The 13,932-nt window shown below is 42.5% G+C and overlaps 1 protein-coding gene across 4 annotated transcripts in view; it reads right to left on the bottom strand.

The window, feature by feature from the left end:
• matr3l1.1 (matrin 3-like 1.1) overlaps window positions 1–13,882 on the bottom strand; it is an 18,680-nt gene extending 4,798 nt beyond the window's left edge. Inside the window, exons 1-24 of one of the 4 annotated variants that reach the window (XM_017690064.2) lie at window positions 13,400–13,800; window positions 11,993–12,037; window positions 10,802–11,725; window positions 10,474–10,535; window positions 5,662–5,700; window positions 5,531–5,577; window positions 5,341–5,429; window positions 4,957–5,012; window positions 4,825–4,863; window positions 4,699–4,745; window positions 4,495–4,610; window positions 4,091–4,152; window positions 3,510–3,548; window positions 3,371–3,417; window positions 3,206–3,288; window positions 3,014–3,124; window positions 2,805–2,930; window positions 2,508–2,624; window positions 2,159–2,283; window positions 1,177–2,035; window positions 1,010–1,088; window positions 884–921; window positions 451–663; window positions 153–284 (exon numbers count right to left, since the gene is read on the bottom strand). In XM_017690064.2, coding sequence (XP_017545553.1) covers window positions 153–284; window positions 451–663; window positions 884–921; window positions 1,010–1,088; window positions 1,177–2,035; window positions 2,159–2,283; window positions 2,508–2,624; window positions 2,805–2,930; window positions 3,014–3,124; window positions 3,206–3,288; window positions 3,371–3,417; window positions 3,510–3,548; window positions 4,091–4,152; window positions 4,495–4,610; window positions 4,699–4,745; window positions 4,825–4,863; window positions 4,957–5,012; window positions 5,341–5,429; window positions 5,531–5,577; window positions 5,662–5,700; window positions 10,474–10,535; window positions 10,802–11,611 — 3,336 coding nt within the window. In that variant the 5' untranslated portion in view covers window positions 11,612–11,725; window positions 11,993–12,037; window positions 13,400–13,800. The other 3 variants (XM_017690062.2, XM_017690068.2, XM_017690069.2) reach the window with 3 other exon arrangements.
• Window positions 13,883–13,932: the final 50 nt, after the last annotated feature.

Here is a 13,932-nt window from a genome sequence, read left to right as displayed (position 1 = left end):
CAGTACCACATAGAGATGTTATGAGGGGGTTATATGGAGGGTGGACCAACTCCTGATCTGCCAACAATTATTGTTTAAGTACATAAACAAATAAATAAATACATAAAAATACTGTACCCACAGCATGAACTGACAATATATTTTTCCTTTACCTTTCTACAATCACGAATCAACAGGTAGTGCTTTACTTCTCCATATCGCTTTGCAATGTTAACAAAATCAGAGTCTGTGTAGTCTTCAGCCTTTGGAAGATTTCTGACATCAAGGACTTTCCCAAACTCTTCCTGAAATGTTTTGAAGAGAAGTTTGTATAATTGTATAGTTAAATGTAACTGTTCCATTTCAATTCCCTTTGAATAAATCCTATTTGAAGATGATACATTATTAATGGAAATAACTACATGGAAATGAGACTATTATTATTATTATTATGTCATTTACTTGAATTACCTTGATGTTACTTGTGTCTTTCTCTCTGTCCTGTTGCTCCAAACACTGGTCATCTGTATTTAGTGATTCATGCTCTGGGGCCTTAGTCTCAGCAGCTGTACTGTCAGTGTTTTCTTCTTTAGGTGATTCTGACTGTTTTTTGTTTTCTTCAGAGTCCATATAGGAGGAAAGAGGTGGGGGATTTATGGTTGTGGGTTCTTCATCCAGTATTTCCTGAAATTGTTCAAAACAGCATGATTTCAAAACAACTCAAATTATTTATAGTTCAGCACATTATTGGCCAGTAGTACAGAAATAGATTAAGCTTATTCAATGTCTAAGTCACAAAGGTAAAACCCTTTTATGCTCTGTCAAGTACAAATCTGTATAGACAACTAGTCCTTCTGTATTACCTCAGAACCTAAACACCATAAGCTGGACTCTAAAGACTAACCTCAGCTGTCGGAGTTGAAGGATTCTGTTTGTCTGATTCTGAAATGCACAAGAGCAGTTATTTAATTATGTAATCTATTAAAACATCTCAAAAATATAAAGGACAACTCTGGTCTGAGAGGAATACCTTGATAATCTGAAGAAGTTTCCTCCACAAGTTCATCTAAGGTGATGCAGTTCTCAAGACTTTCTGGGAAGTCAAAGTCCTATAAAGAGACAAAGACAAGTATATGACATAATAAAAAGGCATACTTATAGCGTGTGTAGTTAGAGATACAGGTTCTGTGAAAGTACCTCCTCTATATCCAGGACCTCATCTTTTTGGTTCTTCTTCAGACTATCTGAAGTCTTTGAAGCATCTTGTAAAGTCTCTACTTTCACATCTGAATGAACACTTGGAATGCCCACTGAGCCTGAAGGTGAATTCTCCTGGCTTTGTCTGGTCAAATGCTTCACCTCTTCCCTACCAGAAGATGCATCCTGCTTAGGGAAGGCTGCTGAGATACTGGATGTCTGATCATCTTGCTGGGCAACTTCTTCACATGTCTTCTGCTCTTGGTCAATCTTGTGGTGATCTATGGGCTCATCATCATCATGCTGCAATTCTTCCCCATCATCTGCTATAACTGCTAATCCTTCAAGGTCACTGTCTGAATCCATGCTTGCAACAATGTCACTGTTGACACTTATCTTAACTTCAGTATCCTCACTTTGTGGCTTTGTAGTTTCATCATTATTAGAACAATGTGAGGAAACCAATGACGCCTTTGACAAAGTCTTCGATTTGTCCCTGGAGTGCTGCCTGTCATTTTGCTCATTTAATCTGGAGCTTCTAGAAGAGCAGTTTCTCTCTGACGAGTGTCTTCTCTCTGGCGAGTGTCTTCCCTCTGACGAGTGTCTTCTCTCTGACGAGTGTCTTCCCTCTGGCGAGCGTCTTCTCTCTGGCGAGTGTCTTCTCTCTGACGAGCGTCTTCTCTCTGGCGAGTGTCTTCTCTCTGACGAGCGTCTTCTCTCTGACGAGCGTCTTCTCTCTGACGAGCGTCTTCTTCTCTTTGGGCTTGGACTATCCCTTTGAGAACTGCGTCTTCTTGGGCTTGACCTCCCCTGTGAGTAAGAGCTCAGTGATTGAGCTTTCTCATCAACTGTTAAGTCTCTAAATCAAAAGCAAACAAGAAGAGGAACACAAACATGTAAATATAGCAACATCCATCAGTGTTTGATGATAAATAGTAATACAGAAATCAAATACCGAACAAGAAAAGGGTTACGTGCTTACATTAGCGTGTCATATTCAGTGGAAAAGGTCACTTGAACTGCTTTTCCTTTTAATTTGAGTGGCTTCGTTATAAAGTGTTCAACCAATTTCTTTGCATCTGCTGGATCAGTCATTTCCACATAGCCCTGTGAAAAAATGCATGTTGCAATGTTATGGGGAAAGAATAATTTTATAAAATGAATAAGAAAAATGTCCTAATTACTTAAAAAAATTATTACATATCATATCACACAACTGCTGCATCCATGCATATATCATGATCAAGGTATGTGCTTTGTTGATTTTCTACATGAAAAATAAGTTAAAAATTATTATTATACATTTAAAAAAGTTTAAACTTCGTTCATACCCGGCTTGGCAGGAACAATGAGGTTTTTACAGATCCAAACCGTTTAGCAATGGCCATCAACTCTGAAGTAGTCCCATCTCCAGCAGGTAACGGGGAGAAGCTCACAACTCGGGAACTCTGTGATGGAACCAGACAAACACTCAAACTACTAAGCAGGCTGATGGTATGAGCAGTAACATTTCACCAGAAATCAACAAATAAAATAACACAAACACAAAAAAAAGCTTAAACTGATTTTTTACTACAATACTAAAATGTAATACTAACTCTAGCTCAACTCATGAAGGATAACATTACCTGAAGAAAACTGAATGTAGTAGAGATGGAAAATTCAATTCGTTTTCCTTCAACAGCCAATGGATTATCAGTGAAGTACTTCACTATATCCCCTGACTGGTCTTTTGATCCCATTTCCACCAAAGCCTAAAACATTAACATAATGTAATTACATGCGTTATAATGACATGCACATTATAAATGAATGATGAAAAAGCAGACCGTCATACCAGTGCAGGGAACATCATGACTTTCACGACTGCTCCAAACTGTCCAAGCAATTTTTTCAGGTATTCTTCATCCACTGAACTGGCTGCAAAGGTAACACAGACCACTCTTCCCTGTGTTAAAGCACAACCTTAAATTATTGTGCATCACTGAAAAAAAATGATGCAGAAGAAAAGAAGAAATACACAACCTACATGATCTTTTGGTGGTGTCTTTGTGTTGGATCTTTTTTCCTTGTCTGAAATATTCTTTTTTTTGTTCTCCTTTTGGGATCCACCTTTTAAGAGACACGGCAGATTAACCATTTAAGATTACGTGAACTAAACTTTTAAGACGTTTAGGTAGAGTTATAGACTTACCTTTTGTCTCTGTGGATGCGGCTTGTGATATCACCTGAGCCACATTCCTAAAGAAATAGCCAACATTCAACAACCGAAACAATCCAAAGATCTAATAAAAATAATCTAATAAAAATTCTTGACTCTAAGAGTAATTTACCTTCTAGCGGATCTGATCTTCTGATCCCACTGCGGATATCTACAGACGTTACATAAATTGTGTTAAATCACCATTAAAGTAAATTCTGATCACAAGGCAAGACTTTATTAACCCTCCCAAGGGAAATAATAGTGTTGCATCAGCATACAAACATTACCAACAGAAATATGTATAGCATGAAATACTATTCTGTATATATGGGTGTGTGTGTGTTTGTCTGTGTGTTTACATTTATACAGAAATTTATAGCTCTAGTAAGGTATGGGTGTTACACCCACATATATAAAATACTAAAACACTGAAGCTACAGTTAAAATCTTTTCTACTGTCAACACGGAAAAAGGAATATGCATAACTTTAAAGTGAGGAGCTGTTACCTACAGTCTTTGGTGTAATAAAGTGCAATATATTTGTAGTTAAATGTAATAGAAGTCGGGCAACCATTAACCCAATCTAACCATGTCATCAATAAGAAAATACTGATGTTCAGGGTTAGGGCTACAGCTCAGGATTACAAGCTGAGATAAAACACAAAGAGATAAGTTACTGGTACATTAATAACTTTTTTGAGAATGATTTACCTTTCCACAAGCCTGAGCTGACCATTAGCATGCTGAACGCCTCCAGTGTGCACTGACCAGTCCTACAAAAATAACGTGGATTGGTCCTTATTTTGCAGAATTAGTCTCTACTCTTCAAATGGTGTACAATGAAAATAAATAATAAATAAATATCATTTAAAAATATCTATGTTTAGCCTGTTGAATTATTGAGTTACACTTAATGCTGAAAAGTTACTATTCCTACAGGCATGATTAAATTTCTTCATGTTTTAATCACTATCCATCACATACTGTAACAGACTGTAGCATTAACTACATTAGCTTCTGTTTAACTTGCCTGATTTTTAAATTAACTTTACAACAGTTACATTTTGTTAACAGGTAGCTATACTGGTTCAGTGAAAACTGAAGGCTCTACTTACTTTTTCAGAAAGGACAGTAATATCACAGAGAACACACGCGTAAGGAAATACTGGAGGAACTTTGCCACAGAAGTCGGAGGCCTCCTTCCTGGTAGGAGTCTTATAATGTCGTTCTACTAAAATAAGATAAAAAGTCTCAACATCTGTACAACACAAGACTATGTTAACAACTTTTAACAGTCAAAGCGAGATGAACACTTTTACCTCGATTCTCAAAAAGCTTGGCTTGTGTTGCCACTTGGCTCTCGTTCCTAATGAAATGACAAAGATTTACCAAGTAATACAATATTACAACTACATCAAATTTCCATTTCTTGTCATAAATGTTACCTGTTAGTGGAATCAATGTTCCGATCCCACCCCGGGTACCTATGGAAATGTCAAATGCTTTCTAAGCTGAGGTAAAAATACAAAAAAAGTCATCAGCACATTTAGTAACTGGGATGTTTGAAAAAAACCTACTTTTCCACGAGCTGGCTGTTATCATGCCGAGTGCTCCTAACATCCCCTGACAAGTCCTACAAAGGGAGAAAGAATTAGATCACATTCTGCAAAAGTATAATATAGAGCCGCTGATACTCAATAAAAAAATAAATAAACAAATAAACAATATATACATAAACCAGAATCATGACTGAACCTACAGAGTTACTTATCCTGTTCAAAGTTCCCTCTATTTTTTTCATGCATTGATCATTTGCACAGTAATAGGCAACACAGATAATGTAGCATATTAGCATTCCATTAAACTTACCTGATTTCAAAAAGTCTAGTTCATTTACATTTTTGCAGTGACATTTTGTGAACAAGAAGTGGAGCTGGTTTAATACGTAACAAGGACGTTACCTTTTTTTCAGAAGGGATGGGAAATACTGGAGGAATTCTGCCTTGGATGTCCGAGACTTCCTTCCTACTAGGCACACTTTGATACGGATCTGTTGAAACAGAATGTAAAGGGTGAAAATGTCTGGTTCCACCTTAACAGAGACATAACACCATAATAGCGGATGTTTCGGGAAGACATCAAGGCTTCTACCTTTTGCCTTGGTGGATCTGGGCTGTTGTGTTGCTTGGCGCGCATTCCTAATTGACAAATAATTAGAGATGTTAAAAAACGAATACAATAGCTGAACTACTTTTACAATGTCTAACACAAGCGTCACTTACCTTTTAGCAGATTCAACATTCTGATCCCACTCCGGGTACCTATAAAAATGAAATAAATCATGATTTACACTCTTGGTGTAGTGGGCAGTGATCAAAGTAGTCTTAGGAACTACTTAAGACTACATTTACAACCCCCAAAAAACTGGGGCAGTTAGAGGGAACACAGATGTGCACAGATGATTGTGCATGGCCTTCCACACTGAACATTCTGAACAACAGAATCATTCCATGTTCACCAAGTCCACTTAAGCAGTCTTTATTGTCATACCTCAATACCACTTGCATACACTGGACAGAAATGTCATTCTTCAGGCCCCAAAGTGCAACGAACAACAGTAGCACATTACACAAGACAGCACACAGTGCAGAGATACAATTGTTTCAATGTATTGCCAGGAGAATATTACAGCAATTTCACAGTTAAAGGGGCATTTCAGTTTAAAATAACTATTTTGCAGGTTCTCTGTTATGTAGTATTCTGTAGCGCAGCACTCACCTTTCAGCTACCATCTGTTCTACAGGTAATTATCCATCTGTGTTTCATCCATCACTGTTCCCACACTACAAAACCCAGCATTCATTACGCTAATGTATAATCCAACCACTGGAAATCCATCCATCCATCCATCCATCCATTATCTTCCGCTTGTCCGGGGTTCGGGTCGCGGGGGCAGCATCCTAAGCAATGAAGCCCAGACCTCCCTTTCCCCAGCCACTTCCACCAGCTCTCCAAGGGGGATTCCGAGGCGCTCCCAGGCCAGCTGGGCGATATAGTCGCGCCAGCGTGTCCTGGGTCTTCCCCGGGGTCTCCTCCCAGGTGGACTCGCCTGTGACACCTCCCGAGGGAGGCGTCCAGGAGGCATCCTAACCAGATGCCCGAACCACCTCAGCTGGCTCCTCTCGACGTGAAGAAGCAGCGGCTCTACTCCGAGTCCCTCCCGGATAACTGAACTTCTCACCCTATCTCTAAGGGAGAGTCCAGACACCCTGCGGAGGAAACTCATTTCGGCCGCTTGTATTCACGATCTTATTCTTTCAGTCATTACCCAAAGCTCATGACCATAGGTGAGGGTGGGAACGTAGATCGACCGGTAAATCGAGAGCCTTGCCTTATAGCTCAGCTCTTTCTTTACCACAACAGACCGGTAAAGAGCCCGCATCACTGCTGACCCAGCACCAATCCGCCTGTCAATCTCCAGCTCCCTTGTACCATCACTCGTGAACACGACCCCGAGATACTTGAACTCCTCCACTTGAGGCAAGAGCCTATCCCCGACCCAGAGAGGGCTCTCCACCCTTTTCCGCCTGAGAACCATGGTCTCGGATTTAGAGGTACTGATTCTCATCCCAGCCGCTTCACACTTGGCTGCAAACCGATCCAGCGAAAGCTGAAGTTCGCGGCCTGATGTCCCCCATAGGACCACATCATCTGCAAACAGCAGTGATGCGACCCTGAGGTCACCAAACCGGACACCCTCCATCCCTTGACTGCGCCTAGAAATTCTATCCATAAAAATTATGAATAGAATCGGTGACAAAGGGCAGCACTGACGGAGTCCAACTCTCACTGGGAACGAGTCTGACTTACTGCCGGCTATGTGAACCAAACTCCAGCTTTGTTTGTACAGGGCCTGAATGGCTCGTAGCAAAGAGCCATGTACCCCGTACTCCCGAAGCACCTCCCACAGAATACCCCGGGGAACACAGTCGAATGCCTTCTCCAGATCCACAAAGCACATGTGGACTGGTTGGGCAAACTCCCATGAACCCTCCAGAATCCTGGAGAGGGTGAAGAGTTGGTCCAGTGTTCCACGACCAGGGCGGAACCCGCACTGTTCCTCCTGGATCCGAGGTCCGACTATAAGCCGGACTCTCTTCTCCAGTACCCCTGCATAGACCTTGCCAGGGAGGCTGAGGAGTGTGATTCCCCTGTAGTTGGAACACACCCTCCGGTCCCCTTTTTTAAAAAGAGGCACCACCACCCCAGTCTGCCAATCCAGTGGCACCGCCCCCGAAGTCCACGCAATGTTGAAAAGGCGTGTCAGCCAAGACAGCCCCACAACATCCAGAGCCTTGAGGAACTCAGGGCAGATCTCATCCACCCCTGGAGCCTTGCCACCAAGGAGCTTCTTAACTACCTTAGCGACTTCGGCCTCAGTAATGGACAAGCCTATTCCCATGTCCCCAGACTCAGCCTCCTCACTGGAGAACGTGTCGGTGGGATTGAGAAGGTCCTCAAAGTATTCCTTCCACCGCCCAATGACGTCTTCAGTCGAAGTCAGCAGCACACCATCTCCACTATATACAGTGCTAGTGGCACACTGCTTTCCCCTTCTGAGTCGCCTGACGGTTTGCCAGAATCTTTTCGGAGCCGACTTAAAGTCAGTTTCCAAGGCCTCACCAAACTCCTCCCATACACGGGTTTTTGCCTTGGCAACAACTGAAGCTGCAGATCGCTTGGCCTGTCGATACCTGCCAGCTGCCTCTGGTGTCCCACAGGCCAACCATGCCCGGTAGGACTCCTTCTTCAGCTTGACGGCATCTCTCACCTGGGGTGTCCACCACCGGGTTCGAGGATTACCGCCCCGACAGGCACCAACTACCTTACGGCCACAGCTACAGTCAGCCGCTTCAGCAACAGAGGAACGGAACATGGCCCATTCTGAGTCAATGTCCCCCACCTCCCCCGATATCTGGTCAAAGTTCTGACGGAGGTGTGAGTTGAAGATCAATCTGACAGGTTCTTCTGCTAGACGTTCCCAGCAAACCCTCACTATGCGTTTGGGCTTGCCTGGTCTGACCGGTATCTTCCCCCACCACCTGATCCAACTCACCACCAGGTGGTGATCAGTTGACAGCTCAGCTCCTCTCTTTACCCGAGTGTCCAAAACACATGGCCGCAAGTCCGATGACACGACTACAAAGTCAATCATTGAACTGCGGCCTAGGGTGTCCTGGTGCCATGTGCACTTATGGACATCCTTGTGTTCAAACATGGTGTTCGTGTTGGACAAACTGTGGTTTGCGCAGAAGTCCAAAAACTGAACACCACTCGGGTTCAGATCAGAGAGGCCATTCCTCCCAATCACACCCCTCCAGGTCTCACTGTCATTGCCCACGTGAGTGTTGAAGTCCCCCAGTAGGACAATAGAGTCTCCAGGAGGAGCACTTTCAAGCACCCTTCCCAAGGACTCTAAGAAGCCTGGGTACTCTGAACTGCTGTTCGGTGCATAAGCACAGACAACAGTCAGGACCCGTTCCCCAACCCGAAGGCGTAGGGAAGCTACCCTCTCGTCCACCGGAGAAAACCCCAACATACAGGCACCGAGTCGAGGGGCTATGAGAAAGCCCACACCTGCCCGCCGCCTCTCACCATGGGCAACTCCAGAAAAGAATAAAGTCCAGCCCCTCTCAAGGAGATTGGACCCAGAGCCCAAGCTGTGTGTTGAGGTGAGCCCGACTATATCTAGCCGGTATCTCTCAACCTCGCGCCCCAACTCAGACTCCACTGCCCGATCCACAACGCACCGAACCCCTACTACTGCCCCTCCCATTGGTGGTGGGTCGATGAGAGGGGGGACTCATGTAACTCCTTCGGGCTGGGCCCGGCCGGGCACCATGAGTAAATGCCCGGCCACCAGACGCTCGCTGGCGAGCCCCTCCCCCAGGCCTGGCTCCAGGGTGGGGCCCCGGTAACCCTGTTCCGGGCAGGGTACACAAGTCCTGTTTTTGTGTCTTCATAGAGGTTATTATGGATCACACTTTGTCTGACCTGTCACCTAGGACCAGTTTGCCATGGGAGACCCTACCAGGACCTTTTGCTCCAGACAACATAGCTCCTAAGATCATTCAAGCACGCAAAGCCCTCCACCACGATAAGGTGGTGATCCAAGGAGAGGACCACTGGAAATCCCTGTGATAAATCCTGCCTGCTAGCATAGCCAGTGATGAAGAGATTAATAACTGCAGGTATGATATTTGGCTTCTAGAGCTGTCACAATCATGATGTCACGATGTATGAATGCTGCATGCAATTCTTAAAACTTCTGTACTGCATGTAAACAAGCAGAGATTTGAGTAGAAATGATGAACCAGCATTACTGCATGAAAATAAGCACCAGCCTTCCAACACTTCATTTACATATTATTTACATGAAGCACACCCTTATTCATGCAGATGCATGGTAGGGAGCCAATAAAAACGACAACATTTAGCAGCTTGTGAGACAATGGCTGTGCTCTGGAGTTTGAAGGTGAATTAAACAGTAAATCCTATTTTTTTTAAGATGGTATAATGATCTGATTGTACAGTGTGATTATTTACATAAAATATGTTTAAACACTATTGTTGCAGTGACATTATTTTTTAGCTGGATTAATAAGGACCATTCTGCTTGTTGTGGTGGAAAAAAAAAGTGTGAAAAACAACTGTAGTCTGCTCATATAACTGTGACCAATTCAAATAATTGACATCAGAGGATTTTGTAATTGTGACAGGCTTATCAGCTTCCTACCAGTACTAGCCACCTTCGGCATTGGCCAGGTAGCAGAAAAAAACCCAACTTTTCAAACTGCCTGCACTTAAGTACGCCCCAAAGCACTAGCAGTTTTTCAAGAGTTCATCAGACCTTCAAGATATGTATTGGATTTTAAATAAAAAAAATCATTCTAGTGACTACTGCAACAACGCTGTAGGAGGTGAGTAGACACGTTTACAACAGATGAAAGTTACATTTTTCATTTACAAGTCTTTAAAAGATTAAATATCAAATACTTAACATACTGTTTTGTAATTTGTTAAAGATGACTTACTTTTTCACAAGTTCGAGCTGATTGTGAGCATGCTGAGCCCCTCTAATGTGCACTGACCATTCCTAAAATAAAAGAAAGAATTAGTCCACATTCTGCAGAATTACAGTAATGGTCCATTCAGCCTAAGACTGACATCTTACTTCACAGCTACTGGCATGAAAACTGCTTTGATCATTTCTATCACATAATACAACACACACTGGAGCATTGGCATTTTCACTAAACTTACCTTAATTTTTTTAAAGCCGATGGTAATTTACAGGTTTACAGTTATGCTTGGTGAACAGGCAGTAATGGTGGTTCAGTGAAAACTGAAGACACTACTTACCTTCTCAGTCAAGACAGTAATGTTGCAGAGAACACATGCGTAAGGAAAAACTGGAGGAAGTATGCCATGGAAGTCTGAGGCCTCCTTTCTGGTAGGCACTTTAAAAACAGTGCTTGCTGAAATAACATGTGAAGGCTCAGAATTCTGCGTGGGGCCTTTGCTGTAATCAGTGTAAGAGTGTGAAATAGTTGAAGACGTGTTTGACGCTGCAGAGGTGTAAGGTTGTTCATTGTAATAGAGTCCATCCCTGGAGTGGTTGTAGTCCACAATGGTGCTTGTTTTACTGTCAGTGCCCGAGCTAGAGCTAGAGGTTTTTCGACGGTTCCCCCAACGATCTTGCCAGCTTTGAACTTGATCTGGAGGAAGGGGGTAAGATGGACGCACAGACCGATCTAACGAATAACCAACAGCCTGGACATGGGTGCTACTTTCATAAGCATGAGATGAAGTTTTAGCACAAGGCTGAGCGGTGCTGGACCTAGATGAAGACGAGCTGGACAATTTACTTTCTTTGAGCTGTAAAAGTAGTTTGGGAAGTGTTTCAACTGTAATGAGATGCTCAGGAAGTTCTGCAAGCAGGGAGAGGTCACTTGCATCCAGTCCACAGCTCTGGAGAAAGGACAGAGCCTTTCCAGGTACAAGAGCAGAAGAGTCCGCAGGCCTGCTGGAAGATGCTGCTGAGTGCATCGTCTCCTGAGATGCTGATCTAGTTCTCTGCCTGTAAACATCATCCCGCTGGTATGAATCCGGATACATGTCTTGACGTGATCTATAGTCATCTGGCGAGCTTTTGTAGTAGTTGTTAGACATGTCGGCAAGTCTAAGCTCTAAAAACGATGTCAGATGAAACGGAGTGCTGGTGCTGCAGTTGTCAAGGAAGAGGAGTTGAAGACCACTGAAGAGGAGTAGCAGACTCTCATCCACCTGTCGATAAAGGTTGTAGATGAGGAAAAAGCCATATATGTGCAGTCAAGGCCTCTCTCGTGTTTGTCCGAGGGATCAACTAAATAGGACTTACCTTCAGAGATCAGTAAGACACAATCACTCAAGCTGATGTACATCATTCATTCACATCACATGAATCTGAACAGGGTTTTTGTTGGTGAATAGGTTGCGCTGCTAGCTAGATGTGGCTTCCAGTTCTCATGCAAAATTTTACGACGTGTAGTCAGCAGAGAAGATGCAACTTACACTTGGGAAGAGATTTCCTCTTCGGTGGTTTGATGAAATGAAATTCTGACAACAGAAAGGTGTGTTGCATTTTAAATGCCTGCTGTCTTCCAGGTAATTGAATTATGGAGTACTTGGATTCACACAAGGAAATGACGTCTAATGACAGTGTCTACAATTATATGCACCAGGCCGTTGCCATGATAATGTCTGTAACTTTAAAAGGGCACTCTGGTCAAAACGAGCAAAAAAAGCAGTTTTAAGAGTGAGATTTGGTTTAAAGGCTAGCAAAGCCTCCTTCGGATGATGTAACTTGAAGGTGGGAGGAACTTTTGTAAAAAAGCACAGGTGTTTTGGGGTCAGACACCTGAGAGTGTTTCCTGTCCCACACTGGCTTCATAACACTGAAGAATGCCAGACAGGTGAGGTTACTGACAAGACGCAGAATTTCATGTCGTTACGTAACTTCTGCACTGGACTGTTTCTTTATTGGTGGGGCGAATTTACAATAACAACAACAAATTTAATTTATATATAGCGCCTTCTCCAAAAGCTTGAAGCAGTTAATCATTAAGCGAAAAACAAGGCAAAGTACTACATGTTAAAATGAACACAAGAAAACATACATAAAATATTGAAATTGTTAGTAAATAGAAGTGAAAAAATACAATAGAATATAAAATAGAAACAATAAGCAAACAAAACCTAATAAAAATAAGTGAAAATATATATTACATTCAATAATAATAAAAATTAAACGTAAAAGCAAATAAGCAACAACATGCATCCCCAAAGAGGCGAGTTTTAAGAAGATTAAGAGTTCAGACTGTTGGCTGTTTGGATGTGATCAGAGCTGCTTCCACAGGCGTGGAGAAGCAGAGGAGAATCACCAACACTGTGACCAGTTTTCGGTACCACAGGCAGACCACAGACGGTTGAAGTAGAAAGCGACATGGTAGACCAGCAGTACAGCGTTGCAGTTAGTCAAGACGTGAAGTGATGAATGTCTGTATAAAGCGCTCGGCATTAGCATTTAATAGCAGTGTCCGAATGAGGCCCGTTTCTTGAGTGAAAGAATGCAGGTAGTTATATACGCACTTCATGCTGGACATCGTAGTGACAGAACAACGCAAAGAGGATAACCTGGTGAAATCTGCCAAACCCAAGAGGTTGTATCGCTCCAGAACGTTCACACTACTTACATGACGCGGTAAATAAGAATAAATGCTGGTTTTAGGCCAGAATGCCCCTTTAACTATCAAACTATTTCAAATGATATGGCTGATGCATTGCCTTAATATTAGCCACTTATGCTAACCTAGGTATCTTGCTAGCTAGCTAACAGCACGACACATAACGTTATTATCTGGGATTTCTTCCCTAAAATATACCATTAAAGTTAAACAGTGAAAGGTTTAGTTAACTTACCTGTGGATATAACTGATGTAGCTAGTTAGGTTTTAGCTACATAAAGGACCATAACGAGTTGAACGTTAAAATGTTCCTACGCATTGTGGCTCATTCATTGAGCAAGTCCGAGCTTCTTGAATGCAGCATTTTAATCAATCATAGTGAAGCGATATAAATGTTATTTTTAAAGCATTATATTTTACTCTGTAGCAGCAGTCTAAGCTCTGGCGAAGTGACTAACCGAGAGCAGAAAACGAAGGCGTTGTAAGATCTCGATGCGAGTTAGCTAGATTTTTTTCCGTGTGGCCCTTTTGATTAAATGCCATGTCACACAAGTTCACGTCGTAGTTTTACATGCCATGTCACCCGTTCATTACAAGTAAAGCGATAAAACTATTCAGGGAACAACTAACAGCAAAACATACCTCTGTTGATTCCAATGTAGAATTGCAAGAACCTTAACTAGCCAACATTTTTGTAGGGCGCAGAAATTACGTGTCAAAATAAAAGTCGCAACGGGCGATCAGTCGATCAGAAATCTACGATACCGG

This window comes from Pygocentrus nattereri, chromosome 8 (genome assembly GCF_015220715.1).
Source record: "Pygocentrus nattereri isolate fPygNat1 chromosome 8, fPygNat1.pri, whole genome shotgun sequence".
Classification (NCBI taxonomy): Eukaryota; Metazoa; Chordata; class Actinopteri; order Characiformes; family Serrasalmidae; genus Pygocentrus; species Pygocentrus nattereri.
The sequence above is the reverse complement of the archived record's forward strand: the minus strand, read 5'-3'. Positions and strand labels throughout refer to the sequence as shown.